This window comes from Panthera pardus, unplaced genomic scaffold (assembly GCF_024362965.1).
Source record: "Panthera pardus isolate Hobbes unplaced genomic scaffold, ASM2436296v1 HiC_scaffold_16, whole genome shotgun sequence".
Taxonomy (NCBI): Eukaryota; Metazoa; Chordata; class Mammalia; order Carnivora; family Felidae; genus Panthera; species Panthera pardus.
The window spans coordinates 92,869,736-92,886,316 of record NW_026526721.1 but is presented as its reverse complement, the minus strand read 5'-3'; the positions used below and the strand labels follow the sequence as shown (position 1 = coordinate 92,886,316).

Sequence of the window (16,581 nt, the reverse complement as noted above, 5' to 3'; positions counted from 1 at the left end):
ATCAGTCCACCATCTTCCTAGGTTGCCAGACTCCTGAATAAAGCAACTTTCCTTTCCAACCAACTCTTGTCTCTTGAGTACTAGCTTCAAGTGGTGAGCAGCCAAACTGGGTTTCAGTAACAAGAAAACTAAAAATAAGTCAATGTAAAATTATTGATTTTTATTTTCTGATTGACAAGTTAAAACTAGTTTGTGAATGGAACTATTTCATAGTTCTACTAATAAAATAAAATCAAAGTTTTTCCTAAAAATAAAATCTGTGGACATTAAATCCAAATAAAAAGACTTTATATTGATTTTCAGAATGTTTAAAAATAACAAATGGGAAAATTATTCCTGGCATGTATTTGTATACTTTATTCAGGCTTTTTGCCATATCTATCTCTAATACTGTATCACTAATATTTTTATGAAGAATAAATCATTTTTAACATTTAAATGTTTGTTTATTTATTTTGAGAGAGAGAGAGTCTCAAGCAGGCTCCGCACTATCAGTGCAGAGCCTGACATGGGGCTCGATCTCACGAACCATGAGGTCATGACCTGACCCGAAATCAAGAGTTGGATGCTTAACCAACTAGGTGCCTTCACATCATTTTTAATATAATCTACTCATTTTTTAATAAAATTACCTACCGTACCCTTCTCTGTTGCATTTGTGGTTAATAAATGTGAAATTCTTGATGTCTTTGATTGCTGTTTCTAGTAATGTCAGAGCAAATTCTGAGAAAAAGGAGGCTATTCTTTTTCTGTTAGTTTCTTACTGAAATTTTAATTTCAACCTCAATTTTTTACAGATTCTGTCACTTTGTCCCTACTGAGAGTATCTTTCTTTGACAAAATCTTTATAAAACAAAATTTGTCAAATAAGGTGACTGTGATTCTTTTGAGTGTTTTACCATCTTTAGACCTTGGAAAATAGTAGACCTTCTCAATTTCATTCCATCAAAAGATTCAACTCAAATTTTGAGATGTTCCAAAGATCAATTCTAGAATATCAAAATTAAACCTATACAATTTCTAATCCTCCTTACATAATTTGTTCAGTTTCTTATTTTCATAAGCATATATTTTAATGTTTTCCTGTTGTGAGCTGTGTTTTCAGTAACTTTACACATGTCTCAGAGCTTCAAACAGAGATGTTTTTAGTTTTTAGGGTTTTTTCTTGGTATTCCATTTGTTAACTACTCTGATTAAAGATTTTAACTGATTTTAAGCAAAAGATAAATATAGAAGACTCATTTACAATTCTACTTGAGAACATAAGGTTGATTTACAAAGTAGTTCTTCAAAAGCACAAGCATTATTGAAATTCAATTGATGATGGGAAGAAAAAAGAGAAAGAATGAATACTACCATTCTGAGACATTTTATTTTGTGTCTCAGTTTGTGTGTGTGTGTGTGTGTTGTAAATTTTGGCAACATACCTTCTATTTTAATTCGTGGAATATCACAACTTCTTTGGATGAATTGTAATTATGCAAGTACAATTCCAAGTTCTGCTGTCTGTTCCATAAGATTCATAACTTTAGTAAGAGTACTATTTTTATCATGGCACTTTGCCTCACCAAAATTATAGTTGTATTATCATTCCAAAATGAATACATTTAACTTCATGGGGAAAAGCTTAACTAAAATTACAATTATTCTCAATAACATAAGATGTTTCACTTTGGCAAAATGACTCCCAAAAGCGTTATTTCAACTTCATCAACTGGACGAGAAAACTCAACCCATTAGTGAGATTAAATAATCTTTTATTTCAAGTGTCTGAAAGCATGGATATAAAATTGGCCTTGTTCAACCTTGGGCCAAGATCATTTTCTGACAATAGAACCAGCACAGTAACAGCTGTCATGAACTTTTGGTGCATGTGCAAGAAACTACAGAATCAAAAATGATTAAGATTAATTTGAAGAACAATTATTTAAATGAATTATTTACATTCACATGCTGAAATGTAAATGTATCTTCTGCAGTGCTTGCTATGTGTTAAATTATTGGCTCAAGCACAGTTTTCTTAAAATAATTACTGACTCGAGCAGATTTAGAGCAAAGTTAAAAGCCTGTTACCATTGTAACAAGAGTGTTTAGGGTGTGCTCTACATGAGGACTGTTCAGCTTCTATTTCCTGGACTTATTACACATATTCCTATAATTTTCCCCATTTCCCACTGACCCTGCTGACTGGCAGCCTGGTGAGTATGCATCTTTAAGACTACAGTGAGAGCAAAGGCACAAGTGGAGGAAAACAACAACAACAACAACAACAACAAAAATGCTTAAATATTTCCCCTGCCACCACTCCTGAGATAGGAAGAAATTGACTTTCCTTACAGTATGTATCAAAGTCCACTTTTTTTTTCTTTCAGGAAGTGTTTTGCATGCTTTAGTGGGAATAGAGATGGGTTGGCCATCTCTCAGTTTACTATGTGTTAAGGAGAGAGCTCTGTTCACTGAGCATGCACCACACATGCACCTAGACAAGATTATGGCAGAAGCTGGAAATACCAACTGGCGGTCTGACAACTGCACCCAAGCTTTCTTTAACGCGACTATTAATGACAAGTCCTTAAAAAAAAAAAAAAGAGTCCGACTTCGGCTTAGGTCATGATCTCGTGGTTCATGAGTTCAAGCCCTGTGCCGGGCTCTGTGTGGACAGGTCAGAGCCTGGAGCCTGCTTTGGAATCTGTGACTCCCTCTTTCTCTGCCCCTCTCCCACCCATGCTATATCTCTCTCTGTCTCTCAAAAAATAAATAAATGTTAAAAAAATCTTTTTTAAAGAAAGAAAGAAAAATCCATCATAAATGCAAAACCAGATGGGATGCCTAGACAGGAGGAGTAACCCGTACTGTCACAGGCAAAAGGGACACATTGTCTCCCTAATGTCCTTCCTTAGCCAAGTTTCTGGGAGCCTACTACCAATTGATGGGAGTTTGCCTACAGCATGAAACCTTCTAGAACCCCTAGGACTGTAGACAATCTGTAATGTGTTCTGCACTAGGACTTATTCTGTTTGAATGGAGCCAAAAAGTTACTATATTTGAAGTGCTTTCACATAGGAATTAGAAGTGTTCTTAATCAGATTGCTAGGATCCAGTGTCCTTCCTCCCCTGTCAAGGGTCCTGAATGTGTCATGTGCCAGAAGGCCATGCTCTAGCTCACTCCTGCACTTCTTCTCCACCAGCTGAGTTTTTTGTTCTCAAATCTATCTATGCCAAAGTGCCCCTGTTATTCTAATTACTTGATTTAAATTATATAAGTTGAATAAAATGTGACTGCAAAAAGAGAATCATTATTTCTTGGAAAACTACACTGAATTCTTTGGAAAGTCTCAATAAAGTAAGTCACCAAAGAGCTCATTTAATTAGCAGTGGGTAAAACTGTCAAAATTGGGGTTGGGGAACTTTCTTACACCATACACGAAAATAAATTCAAAATCGATCAAAGACCCAAGTGTGAGACAGGAAACCATCAATATCCTATAGGAGAACACAGGAAGAACCTCTTTGCCCTCTTCTTACTAGACACGTCATAGAGACAAGGAAAACAAAAAGAAAATTGAACTGTTGGGACTTCATCAAGATAAAAAGCTTCACAGCAAAGGAAACAATTAACAAAACTAAAAGGCACCCTATGGAATGGGAGAAGATATTTCCAAATGACATAACTGATACAGGTTAATTATCCAAAATCTATAAAGAACTTATCAAACTTAACACCCAAAAAACAAATAATCCAGTGAAGAAATGGGCAGAAGACATGAATAGACACTTTTCCAAAGAAGACATCCAGATGGCTAACAGATGCATGATAAGATGCTCAACTTCACTCATCATCAGGGAAATACAAATCAAAACCCTGATGAGATAACTAACCTCACACCTGCCAGAATGGCTAAAATTAACAATGCAAGAAACAACAGGTGTTGGCGAGGATGGAGAAAGGGGAACCCTCTTACACTGTTGGTGGAAATGCAAACTGGGGCAGCCACTCTGGAAGACAATATGGAGGTTCCTCAAAAAGTTAAAAATAGAATCTACCCTACAATCCAGCAATAGCACTGCTAGGTATTTACCCAAAGGATATAAAAATAGATTCAAAGGGGTACATGCATCCTGATGTTTATAGCAGCATTATCAATAATAGCCAAACTATGGAAAGAGCCTAAATGTCCATTGACTGATGAATGGATAAAGAGGATATGGTGTGTGTGTGTGTGTGTGTGTGTGTGTGTGTGTGTGTACATATAATGGAATATTACTCAGTCATCAAAATAATTAAACTTTGCCATTTGCAACAATGTGGATGGAGCTAGAATGTGTTATGCTAAACAAAATAAGTCAGAGAAAGACAAATACCATTTGATTTCACTCATATATGGAATATAAGAAACAAAACAGATGAACATATGGGAAGAGGGGAAAAAGAGAGGGAAACAAACCATAAGAGACTCTTAAAGACAGAGAACAAACTAAGGGTTGATGGAAGAAGGTGGGTGGGGGATGGGCTAGATGGGTGATGGGTGTTAGGATGGCACTTATTACAATGAGCGCTGGGTGTTGTCTGTAAGTGATGAATCACTGAATTCTACTCCTGAAACCAATATTGCACTGTATGTTAACTAAGTAGAATTTAAATAAAAATTGAAAAAGAAAAAAATTGAGGTTGGGAGACACTAAAACTATAGAAGGATTCTGCATTCAAATTTCTTCACACGTTTTGGGTTTTTTCTCTGCTTTAAAGAAACTCAAATTGGAAATTGGAAATTCTAAACAACCTAATAGGTTGCTGTAATAAAAAGAGTTAACGTATATTGGGCTCTTCTATGTGCCAAATGCTGCCCTTTGACATAAATTATGTCACTGAAACTGTCAAAAACCACAAAAAGCAAATACTTTTATGGTTTCTATTGTAGTGTTAAATCATCTGAGATTCAGAGAGGTTAATGCTAAGTTTTGCCCTGTGTCACATGGCTGGTTGATAGTTAAGCCAGGAGAGAATTCTGTAACTCTTTAGCTCCAAAGCCTATGCATACTTCACTTTTCATGCTTTGTTCCTAGGAAGTAAATTCTGAAAGAAAAAAGTTTTTTTAATAAGGGTTTGGAAGAGGGGCACTTGGGTGGCTCAGTTGGCTCAGCATTGGACTCTTGATTTAGGCTCAGGTCATGATCTCATGGTGGTGAGATGTAGCCCCATCTGGGGCTCTGTGCTGAGCCTGGAACCTGCTTGAAATTCTCTCTCTCCCCCTCCCCCTCCCCTCCCTGCTTGTGCTTGCACTCTCTCTCACTTTCTCTCTCTTGAAAAAAAAAAAGGTTCTGAAGCAGTTACACATGCCAATATAACGAACATGTGGCCATGAAGAAAGGTATACTTTCAGGAAATGGATTTTGCCAAGCTCTTGTTCCCTCTCTTCCTCCCCCTTGCTGACTGAGTCTGAAATTATCTTTTTATTCCATAAGAAGAGGTGCAAATGTCTCCTGGGAGAGAGGGTCCAAGGGTTCACTCCAAAATATGTCTGCTGTATTTTGAAAACCTGACAGAGGCTTGTCAACACCCTGGGCAAAGCAATTACCCAGCATTGTTAAATTTGCAGCTGCTCTTACCAGCCTCTCTAAATATCTGCACATGGTCAAAAAAGTTGTGGGACACCTCGGCTAGACAACCTAGGAGGGTGGGCACACCATGGTGCTGTTTCATGCTGTGCCAAGTAACCAAATGATAATAGCAGCCACTTAATAAGCATCTGCTAGGTTTTGGTACTTTTCATGGGTTTGGTAAAGAACTTGCCCAAAGCAATGCAGCTCCAGAACTAGAATGTAAGCCTAGTTGATGAGTGCTGTCTTTCCTCTCCCACCGCTTCTCTGTAACTTTCTCCCCTGGAAGAGCAGGTGTCCCAGTCAGGAGCTGCAGGGGTTAGTGTTGGGTATGGAAGATATCATCCTGAGGATGATACTCCTCAGAGAAACCAGGCAAACCCAAGTTGCTAGAGGCAAAAAGCAGAGAAAAGTGTAAGAACAGAGCAGGGCTGGGAGGGAAGCCAACCTCTGAACTGTTGTAATGCAGTTTGCTATTTGCCATTATTACAAGGATAGTACACATTCTTTGTAGAAACAGTGGAAAAAATAGAGGAAAGTCTTTTCACAGATCAGAGAAACACTGTTAATACTTTTATATTGCTGGATCTTTTCAGTCTTTGGCTTTGTGAACATCTTTATTTTCCTTTACAAGATGGGACAGTATTTTTTTTTCCACTTACTAATAGCAGGTAAACATTTCCCCCACATTATTAAAATTCTCCTACATGATCATTTTTTTAAGTTTAGTTATTTGAGAGACAGAGACAATGTGAGAGGGGGAGGGGCAGAGAGAGAGGGAGAGAGAGAATCCCAAGCAAGCTCCATGCTGCCAGCGCAGAGCCCACGGAGGGTCTCGAACTCACAAAACCGTGAGATCATGACTTGAGCTGAAACCAAGAGTTGGACACGTAATCAATTGAGCCACCCAGGCGCCCCTCCTACAATATCATTTTTAATGCCTGCCTAGTACTCTAGAATAGGGGAAGTGAAAGCGCTAGAACCTCGCTGGTCTGGGGTCCATTTCTAGCTCTGCCATTTCCTGGCCATGTGACAAAACTCTCACCTCAGTTACCCCCTCAACCCCCATGGGTATAATAATCAAACCTCCTCCTAGGTGTGTTGGGATGATTATATGTGAAAAAGAATTGAAAGCATGTATCACAGTGCTACGTACAGGTTAACTGTTATCGTTGCTGGGATTTATTTAACCAATTTCCTATTCTCCAACATTAGAGTTTTTCAGGTTTTCACAACTATGAACAAGATGCAATGAACACAATTACAGGTAAATCTCTGTGTTCCTCCGTAATTATGTCTTGATGTGCAATTACTGCATCAAGAAATATGCAAAATTTGTATGTATTTGATACATACTGTCCAGCTATTCTTCAGGAGATGTGTATTGATTTATAATTATTTTGACGACCCCTTGAAGGAAGCTGGCTATGAAGTCGGGAACTGATGATGGATTATGAGTCAGGAGGCCAGGAACAATCAGCATGTGAACACTGGCCTCGGAATGTGAGACCTGCCAAGTCCCAGGCAGACATGCTAACCTCTCCTCTCTCGGCCTTAGAGTCAGTCTCCTCTTTTGAACTTAGGACACAGGGATGGACTGAGAGAATGTGAGGGGCAATGGCTGACACTGAATTGAAGGAGGGGTGGACAGAAGGGGTCAGAAGACACTGGAAAGGGCCTTAGCAAATCGATAAAAGTGTATCTCATGTAGGATTACTTTACTATATTATTAATTATTGCCAGATATTATTTGTACATTTTAACTCAGATACTGCCTTAAAGTGGTAATTAACTCTCATGTTAATAGCGTATGTGTACGAATACGTTGAACTTTCACACTATGATTATCCTTTATTCACTTCTCATGTTCTTCTTAAGTAGAAATAATGATAGCGGCAGGGCACCTGGGTGGCTCAGTCGGTTCAGCGACAAACTTTTGATTTCACCTCAGGTCATGATCCCAGGGTCGTGGGATCAAGCCCTGCATTGGGCTCTGCACTGAGTGTGGAGCCTGCTGATGATTCTTTCTCTCTCTCCCTCTGACCCTCTCCCCCACTCGCTCTCTAAAAAAAAGAAAAGAAAGAAAAAGAAAAAAAAATGATGGTGGCAATAGGTAGTAGAGTATTTTAAAATCATTTAATCAGCAAATTAAAGTTGGCCACCTTATTGGTCCTCCAATTTTAGTTTTAAATTTTATTGGTCCCAGGAATCCATATGTCTAGAAGATAGTGCCCAGGTAACACATACCCAGTCTTTAAACCTTCATTTATGCAACCAGCATTCAGTGAGGGGCTGACTGCTGTATGCAAGATGTACAGGAAGTCTGCCTTTGACTCAGAAAGCTTGTGGTCTTTGGGTCTCACATTAGGGTAGCACCATGCAGGTGCAACACCCTTGGCTCTGGGGATTACAGACCGTAAGGGACAGAGAAGTGAAGAGGGCATGGGGATTACAGTCCATCACAGGGTCCTCGACTGTTAGCTTAGAAGCCACCTCTTCTTCTAGAAATTGTTTCACTCATTATTAAATATTGGAGTCCTTGGGAAAATAATGTTCACTATAATAAACACCTCCTCATTGTGGCAAAATACATTATTTCAGAAATTAAAAGGACAAAGAAGAATTGAATCTAGGATAGGGGTAGGGGCAAAATATCCCAGACACCAAGATTTATAACTGCACATGGAAGAAATTATCTATAGGCTTTTAAAATATATTTATTAAGCTATTGTTTGGTTTAGAACATCCATAAGAAGGAAAACCAGTGTCTAATTTCATAAGACGTATGAGCTAGAATAAACACCTCAACATTTACAAAAGCCTTAAATAAAAAGAATCACAAATCAAAATACCAGTAGTGACATGACACATTGTAACAACACAAATCAACAAAGTTGTAAATTCCACATTACATAGAACACAGCAGGTTATGAGTGAAATAGGAGACTATGCTGCTTGGATTTATTTATATGAGCAAGTGCTCTCTAGTGTGGTAAACGTGCCATGCTCAAAGGGTTAAATATAAGTGTTTTTGTTGTTTGAGCCAGAGAAATGTTTGGATTTGAGATACTAAAAATCACAGAAAATCTTTCAAACTATTCTTCACAAATGCTTTCTGTGGGGCTGAGGGTAGAGGGTGAGTACAGGGAGACTTCTTCTAGAAGGAACATTTGAAAACATTTTGGTAGAACTTTCTGAGCAGTTGTGTGAGGCATGTTTTCTGAGGGATTTACTGGTTTACCAGTTTTGGGGACAGTCGGTAGCCCCTTGTGCAATGGGTATACTATGTCATAGTGTGAAACATTAATTGAAATTCCAGCAAATATCCAGGCAATTGGGAGGGACATAGGCTTGGCAGCCTTTTTTGTTTTGGTTTGGTTTTTGGTTTTTTAAGGGTATTTTCCTCAACCAAAAATGACTAGCTTCCAATACCCTTCAAGAGTTTGCATTCAAAAGGAAAAACACAATTGGGGCACCTGGGTGGCTCAGTTGGTTACATATTCGACTTCGCGTGGCTCAGGTCATGATCTCACTGTTTAAGATTTTGAGCTCTGCGTCGGGCTCTGTGCTGACAGCTCAGAGCCTGGAGCCTGCTTCAGATTCTGTGTCTCCCTCTCCCTCTTGTGCTCTCTCCCAAAAAGAAATAAACATTAAAAAATTTTTTTAAATGACATTTGATTTGTATAAAATCTTTTAAAAAAACACAAAATAAGCCTTAGGCAAACTTCCTCCCTCACCTGCTCCAAACTTCGATTACTGCCAAGAATTAATATGACTGAATTCATTTAATATGACTAAATAAGTGACGTGAGCTTAAAGTGGTTGGCCTTTGCCACCAGCACATCCCTTTCTGTTGATTTTGACTTGCAGCTTATTCTCCAGATAAAAAATATTTGTGTTATCAATTCATTGAATTAACATCGGTTACTAATTATCTAGTTAAGTTATAATTGGAAAGATTCTCGCCAGTGTTGCAAATTAAATTGCAAAGAAATCATGGGAGGATCATTAAAAATCTTTATCTTTAATGACATTATTTACACTAGATACAGTGTTTCTGAAAGCAGAAAGCTCTGTTCTAATCATTTAGACAATGTGAGAAGAAATGTTGATATATGTGTACATGTATGTCACGTTTTAAAGATATACACACTGTTTTTTAAAGGACAAGTGTTTTCAGGCACCAGTCTTGTGATAGGTTGTTTTTGTTGTTGTTTTAAACTAAGTTCGAGTACATTGCTAAATGAAAAACAGCCAAAAATTATAGCAAAAATTGCCGATGTTAACTAACAATTGTAAATTGTTTGTAATGATCTCAGCCTCTTAAGAAATGCATTAGAGTCAAATAGCCTGTGTTTCGAGAAAAATCTCATTGCTGCGACCTTCACTGCAGTAAGAACGTGACCATAAAGAAATGGTTTCCAAGTCTGACCAGTCATTGGAAGTGTTTCTTAATCTCAGTGCCACAAAACTGTGATTTTAAATAACTCATGGCAAGAATGTTTTCTTTAAAGAAATTATTAAAAAGTTCTTAGTCATGTACAGTCACTTCCTATAATGAAAAAGACCCAACCCTTGATTCTGTGACCTGGTGGAAGGTATAGTGACAGATGCCTCATTGCTGGATAACCAGGAAAATGGAAACACAGATTAAAACTGAAACCAATTCCTTAACTTGCCTTACATTAATGAAGGACGCTGTGAGTGTAATTACTGCCAGCACATATACTACGTGCATCTACAAATTTGACTAGTTTGTGTAGCAACAGCCCATTTTGAACTTCTTTTGAACCAAATACACAACAATACAGGGAGATGAATAACCCCTTAAAATACTGGAGAATAATCTGATTCAGGGTCAACTGGAGATGTTTATTTCATAACTTAAAGACATTTATTAGTTATCTACTGCAACACAAGACACAAGTGATCATGAGCTCATTAAGGATAAAATCCTTGGCTTATGAGTCTGTAGAGCTTAGAATATACCAGGCACATACTAAATGTTTGTGACATGATAGACTTTTAGAAACAATTTTCCTCATCGCAAGTTCCTCTTTTCCCTGAGTCTTAAACAATTTATGAAGTTTGATGATACGATGTTACAAACAATAAAAAAGGCAATGATACAAGAGGGCAAATTAAAGACCTGTTTCTCTAAACATTATCTCTGAGTTTGCTCATCAACACAAGTGAAGGGCATTGGTGGTCCTTGCTATGTAAACTATGCCCTGTAAGTGAGTTAGGCTGAGACTGTAGGCTGAACTCACAAGACAGGAAAGACCATTAAATAGGTAGGTAACAAATTAAAAGTTAGATGTGGTTTTCTCCAAAGCAATCAGCTGTGTGATAGAAGTCAAGCCTTCTTTGCTTATTTTCTCTCAAATAGGATATACTTGTAGACAAAAACTCTAAGGTTTTGGGAAAGTGAATTACATCTTTGGGATTTGCTGGACCCTATTTAGGACAATAATGCTGAATGACCTAATTAGTATCTCATAGGCTTAAATGAATGAGAGTATTTTTTAAAATATTGATGTACTCCCAAGAAGTAGCTGACTAATCAATTTGTGAAAGTTCTGAATTTAGACTAAATTGGTGCAATTTTAGTGTCAGGAAGGATTTCAAAAATATTTTTCCCCAGAAATCATTCTAATTGTAATGATGTTTTTCATTTTTTTAAGATGAATAGTCAATTATTTCAGCATAATAATCTTTACTTTTGGTAGGGGAGAAAATCAATCATGGCAATAATTTCCCTAACTGGTTCATGCACTTCCATAGTTGAACCAATAACTTCATGTAGGAATTGCTTCTATGGCTTAATATTATACAGGATTATGACAAAATAATTTTTAGAATAATATAAATATGCAAAGAGTTGCCTATGCAGGGAGCAATGTCAATACAAATGAGAAGTTTAGTTTTATGACCAAAATGCTCAATATTTAGTTGAAGGTGCTTAATCATTCATAAGTATGAATCAGAGGGAGACTGGGAATCCAAGTAAACATATCTATCAGGCAAGCAGTGAGATGGAAATAGCAAAACTAATTTGGAGACAGGACATGGCATAGGCATTTTGAAATAAATGGCTATAAGATTTTTTAAAGTTTTGAATATCAATAAGCGGTAGCATTTAAGAGATTCTAAATTTTTCACCACTTGACAAATGTCTATGTTCACTAAATTCCTGTAAGCTTTCCAGAGTAAGTTATAAATTATTCCTTTATTCACAAAGCAAAGCCTTATGATTGGCTTAAGTATTTTTGTTAAGCCAAATAAGGCGGTTTGTGATTTTCTATAATTTCTATAAAGTCTCATTTCCTGAATATATAAATACACATGTACTTCAACCTAATTTAAAAAGGCCTCTTCTATTTCATATCCATTTTCTTCCAAGCATGAAGACTAGGGCATTTAGGTGTAATTTTGAAGGTTTACCACTCTAACATTCTGCTATGCTAAGTTCACTATTAAAAAACACTTCAGGGAATGAGTTTTATTTGTAAACATTTTTTATAAGATTAACAATAATTTCACATATACTCCTGAGCTGCACTGTCCAATATGGTAACCACTAACCACATCTGAAAGGTGGCTTGAGCAACTTTAAAAACTGAATTTTTAATTTTAATTCACTTTAAATTTTAAAAATTCCAGTAGTTTATTTATTGGAAAACCTTTAGGTGTGTTTGGGCCACTTAGATTTATGGAATCTACTTTTTCATCTGTGAATTTCATGAACCCTAAATACATCCAGTCTTACTGGTGAAAACTTAGCATCCAAATTAAGGTGCATTGTAAATGTAAACATTTGAGAGACTCTGTCCAAAAAAAAAAAGAATGTCAAATTCTCATTTATACGTTTTATATGAATTACTTAAGTACCTTGCATTATATTTATCTTGGACAGTACTGATCTGGAGCTATATGAAAATTGCTAGTAGTTAAAAGATATGTCTTAAATGTTTCACTTTAATGTCATTCTCTTGATCAAATTTTTTTTATCATTATGAACAAGTAAATCAGATTTAGTATTTACACAGTACAAAGTACCCTAATTGCCCCTCTGCACACCCTCCTTTCTCCAAATTGCCAAGTCCTTGCTAGCACCAACAGCAGAATGCAAAATCATAGACAGTGAATACGCAGAAATAGTGTATGAGAGCACTGATGAGCGTGCAGTCGAATAGAACGCTGCAAGTTCTATCTTTTCTTTCCTCCCAATTGTTTCCAGCTCTATGTGTTCCTAATTCCAAAGTTAACCTTCAACTTCTTCCCAAGTTCTGCTGTGCTATGGCTTCCGGTTTAGAATAAGCGATGACTTTGCTTAGCAATGTGCTAGGTCATGTATTAATGCTAGATTCTGTCCAGGCCCGAGAACTTTCATCCTTCAGAGTGGAGAGCTTCCTCTGGGGGAAGGGTTCAAATCCCAGAAGTCTGAACACTGCTACCCGGTACTTCTTGGACATGATGTTGTACAGGATGGGATTGATGGCAGCGCTGAGGTAGAAGAGGACAAAGGATACCAGGTTGCAGTACTGGCTGATCTGAGCGATCTCCAGGGAGCCAGGCTCGAAGGATTTGGAAAATAAATATCGCCCTACGTGGAAGGGCAGCCAGCAGAGGATGAAAGCAAACACCACTACAGCTAAAAGGACAACGGGAGAGAGAGTGTGAGTTCAAGACATGTCATAGCAAGCCACATTCTATTTTGAAGACACAGTTTTGTTTTGATTATGTATAGTATGACCATTGATTTCAGAGAAACATTACGTTCTGCTTTTCCCTATTGCTACTTTTTAACCAAGATTGGACTAACAGTTCAACCATTTTTATCGAGCTTCCCGATCATTTCTACTTAACAACTGTTTGAATGGTTTTGTGACTAGACTGGCATATTGACACAACAGTTTGTTCACGAGAGTCCACCATTTCACATGTGTTAGATACAACCAGACACACATGAAGTACAGTGGTTACACTCAACGGCTGGTGGGTATCAGAGTTCCTGGGGCACAGATTCCTTGTATGTACTATAGACTCACAAAATTAATAACCCTAGGAAGGAGACCAGGACACCTGCCTTTTTCTTTTCTGTTCTTTTTTCTTTTTTAAAGTTTCACAGAAGACTGAATATGCATGCAGTCAGGATTGAGAACCTCTCAGATGGACGATGCTCTGCCACGTACAATAGGCATAAGTGACCGTGAAAGCAACTAACGCTGATTATCCTCCATCCAAGTCTTCATTTTGCCCAGGCCAGATGATTTTTCCCAGGACCTCTGAATTTCTAGATTAGGTTTTTAAAATTCAGAAGTCAAAGGAAAAATAACAGAAAATAAGACTTTAGTCTTTCTACCACTTTAGTGATTCCCTTTATAATGTCAAGGCAAAAGAAAATTAGTGTTGCTGTTGAGACACAGTGAGGATAGTCAACAGCTTAAAAAGAAAACTGGAGGAAATTACTAAACTTCTCCTCAAAACTGACTGCCACAGTAGCAACGTGAATATTAGAATCCCCTGGAGGTCACTAGCAGGTGTGCAATGTGTTAGTCATATTGTGAGAATCACTGGTCTAGAAAATGAAAAAATTTCACATTCTTTGAAAAAACTGTGTCCCTTTAATATACAGGATTCCAGGAACTATAAAAATACAAATACAAAATCAACCTGGAACTTCTAAGAAGCACTAAATAGGTAAACAAATACAAAACGTTAGACTATAACGAGGAATAATAAAACATACAGATCCTGGTTTTGACAGAGCAAGTAAAATCAGTATTTTGCTTGTATGTGAATGCATTTTTGTATCACTTCACTTGTACTGAACACACATACTTAAATTTATGTAGTAAATAGGCAGTGCACTCGAGGCCTGATACTGCACCTCGATGCTCTTGGAAGGACCGTTTGGGGAGGGATAGTAAGTCCTGTCAGCTCACGCAAAGTCATCTTTTCTCATGTGGGAAGCCTGCATGTCTTAACTTATCCTGCTTTATCCTGGACTATCCTACCAGAAGAAACAGGTGGTCACAAAAACAAATGGAGACTCCAGCACTGATTTGTCATTGACTTCTTTTCAAAGCTAAAATAAACAGCAGCAGGGTAAACAGAACTGATGCAATTATCTAAAAAAAATGCAGGTCAGAAAGCCTACCGCAACATTGAAAGAAAAATGAATCATTTCCGACAGAACTACCCACATTGATCATGTCTTTGGTTAAATTTACCACTAAATGCTTTCTAGATCCAATGCCTACTCCTCCCCCCACCCCACCCTACTTTTTAAATGCAACTTGATATCCACAAATTGAGGCAGGAAGCTTAACCTCACCTTTAACACTTAAAGACCACAATAGACTTTTATAAAATATCTCATTTTTAAGGCAGTGTTTCTGGGCTGATAACATTCATTTAAGGGAAATATAAAGTTGGGGCATCTTTTCCTGAAAAAAAAAAGGGAGACCAAAAGAAAGACACGAAGAGATAGAGAACAAAAGAAAGAATGGAGACCCTGACGTACTGGGGCTGTGGGGGCAGGAGCAGGGGACACAGAAAAACAGAACAAAAAACAGAACACAGAGAGAAAGAGGGAGACGCACACACCACAGAGAAACTAAGAAACCAGAGAGAGTTCAAGACAGAAACAGGAAAGAGTAACTGACAGACCTACAGATTGAGACTGAGAAAAACAGGGGAAAGATGTAGAGGCTCCGGGAGAAGGGGAAAGGGGGAAAGGCAAGGGGAGAGGAGAGGACGCGGGAGCGCGAGCTCGAGGGCGCGCTGAGACCCACCCAGCATTTTCACGGTTTGCTTGTGGTTCTGGTCCCTTAGCGAGGCGCCCACCGCCGCCTCGCCGCGCTTTCTCCGCCACAGCTTTCTGCCGATGAGGCTGTAAAGCACAGTCAGGCAGAAGACGGGCAGAAAGAAGAAGACGCTGGAAACCCATACCATGACCGTGAGCAGTCCGGAGCGCACCGCGAACTCGGTGGCGCGACACTCGTTGGTGTCCCGAGGGTCGGTGCCGTTCTCGTGCTCCACCCCGACCAGCACGAAGATGGGCCCGGCGCTGCAGAAGGCCACGGCCCAGATGACCAGGATGACCAGCTTCACCCGGCCCTTGGTGACTACCACCTTGGCCCGCAGCGGGAAGCAGATGGCGAAGTAGCGCTCGACGCTCAGCGCGGTGATGGTGAGCACTGTGGCATAGGTGCAGCTCTCGCTGACGAACTGGAAGAGTTTGCAGAGCAGGTCGCCGAAGTTCCAGGGCCGGTACTGCCACAGGCGGACGAGGTCGAGGGGCATGCAGAGGAAGATGAGTAGGTCGGAGAAGGCCATACTGGACAGGTAGAGGTTGGTGGTGGTGCGCAGCTCGCGGAAGCGCGACACCACCAGCATGGTGAGCAGGTTGCCCGCGATGCCCACCACAAAGAGTGCCACGCAGGTGGCGGTGACGCCGGCCAGCAGCGGCGCGGGGAAGAGCGGCAGGAGCTCGTCGGCAAACGAGTCGTTGTCGGGGGGAGCGTCCCAGCCCAGGTCCGGCAGCGTGAGGTTGTACCCCGGCTCCTCGCTCGGCGTCGCGTTCCACATGCTGCGGGCTCCCACTTAACAGCCTCTGGGATGCGACTGCCCTGAGAGGCTGGATCCGGCTGGCCCCAGAGGGTCCCTTTGGTCGCGAGAGAGTGCGAAGGAGGAGGCGGCGCGGGCTGGCGGGGAGGATGCTTGGAGAGGAAAAGAGAGGGAAGTGAGAGGCAGAAGCGCAGGGAGGTGAGATTGATAGCGTGGGGCGAAAAAGGGGAGGGAGGGAGACACACGCGCACGCACGCACGCACTGGTGGTGAGGACGAGTGACCCACCGCTCTTTCTGGCACCTCTATTTTTCCCCATTATCTCCCCCAAACCTAGCCTCTGGCTGGCCCCCACTCGCGTACCTTCACCTTCTCAGGGGAAGCCCCGCCAGTCCCGCCTCTCCTGCGT

The 16,581-nt window shown here is 39.6% G+C and overlaps 1 protein-coding gene across 1 annotated transcript; it reads right to left on the bottom strand.

Annotated features, from left to right (window-relative positions):
* Nucleotides 1-12,557: 12,557 nt before the first annotated feature.
* GHSR (growth hormone secretagogue receptor) lies at nt 12,558-16,322 on the bottom strand. Its single transcript, XM_019463185.2, has 2 exons — nt 15,399-16,322; nt 12,558-13,252 (listed from the first exon to the last, which is right to left on the bottom strand). Exons 1-2 carry the CDS (start codon nt 16,192-16,194, stop codon nt 12,948-12,950), a joined length of 1,101 nt encoding a protein of 366 aa, XP_019318730.1. The 5' UTR covers nt 16,195-16,322; the 3' UTR covers nt 12,558-12,947.
* Between the last annotated feature and the right edge of the window lie 259 nt (nt 16,323-16,581).

Excerpts from the sequence above, each read along its gene's own strand:
- GHSR (XM_019463185.2), bottom strand. The coding sequence starts at position 16,194 with ATGTGGAACGCGACGCCGAGCGAGGAGCCGGGGTACAACCTCACGCTG. Across the intron at positions 13,253-15,398 it reads GCAAACCGTGAAAATGCTGG|CTGTAGTGGTGTTTGCTTTC; the intron begins GTGGGTCTCAGC and ends TTGTCCTTTTAG.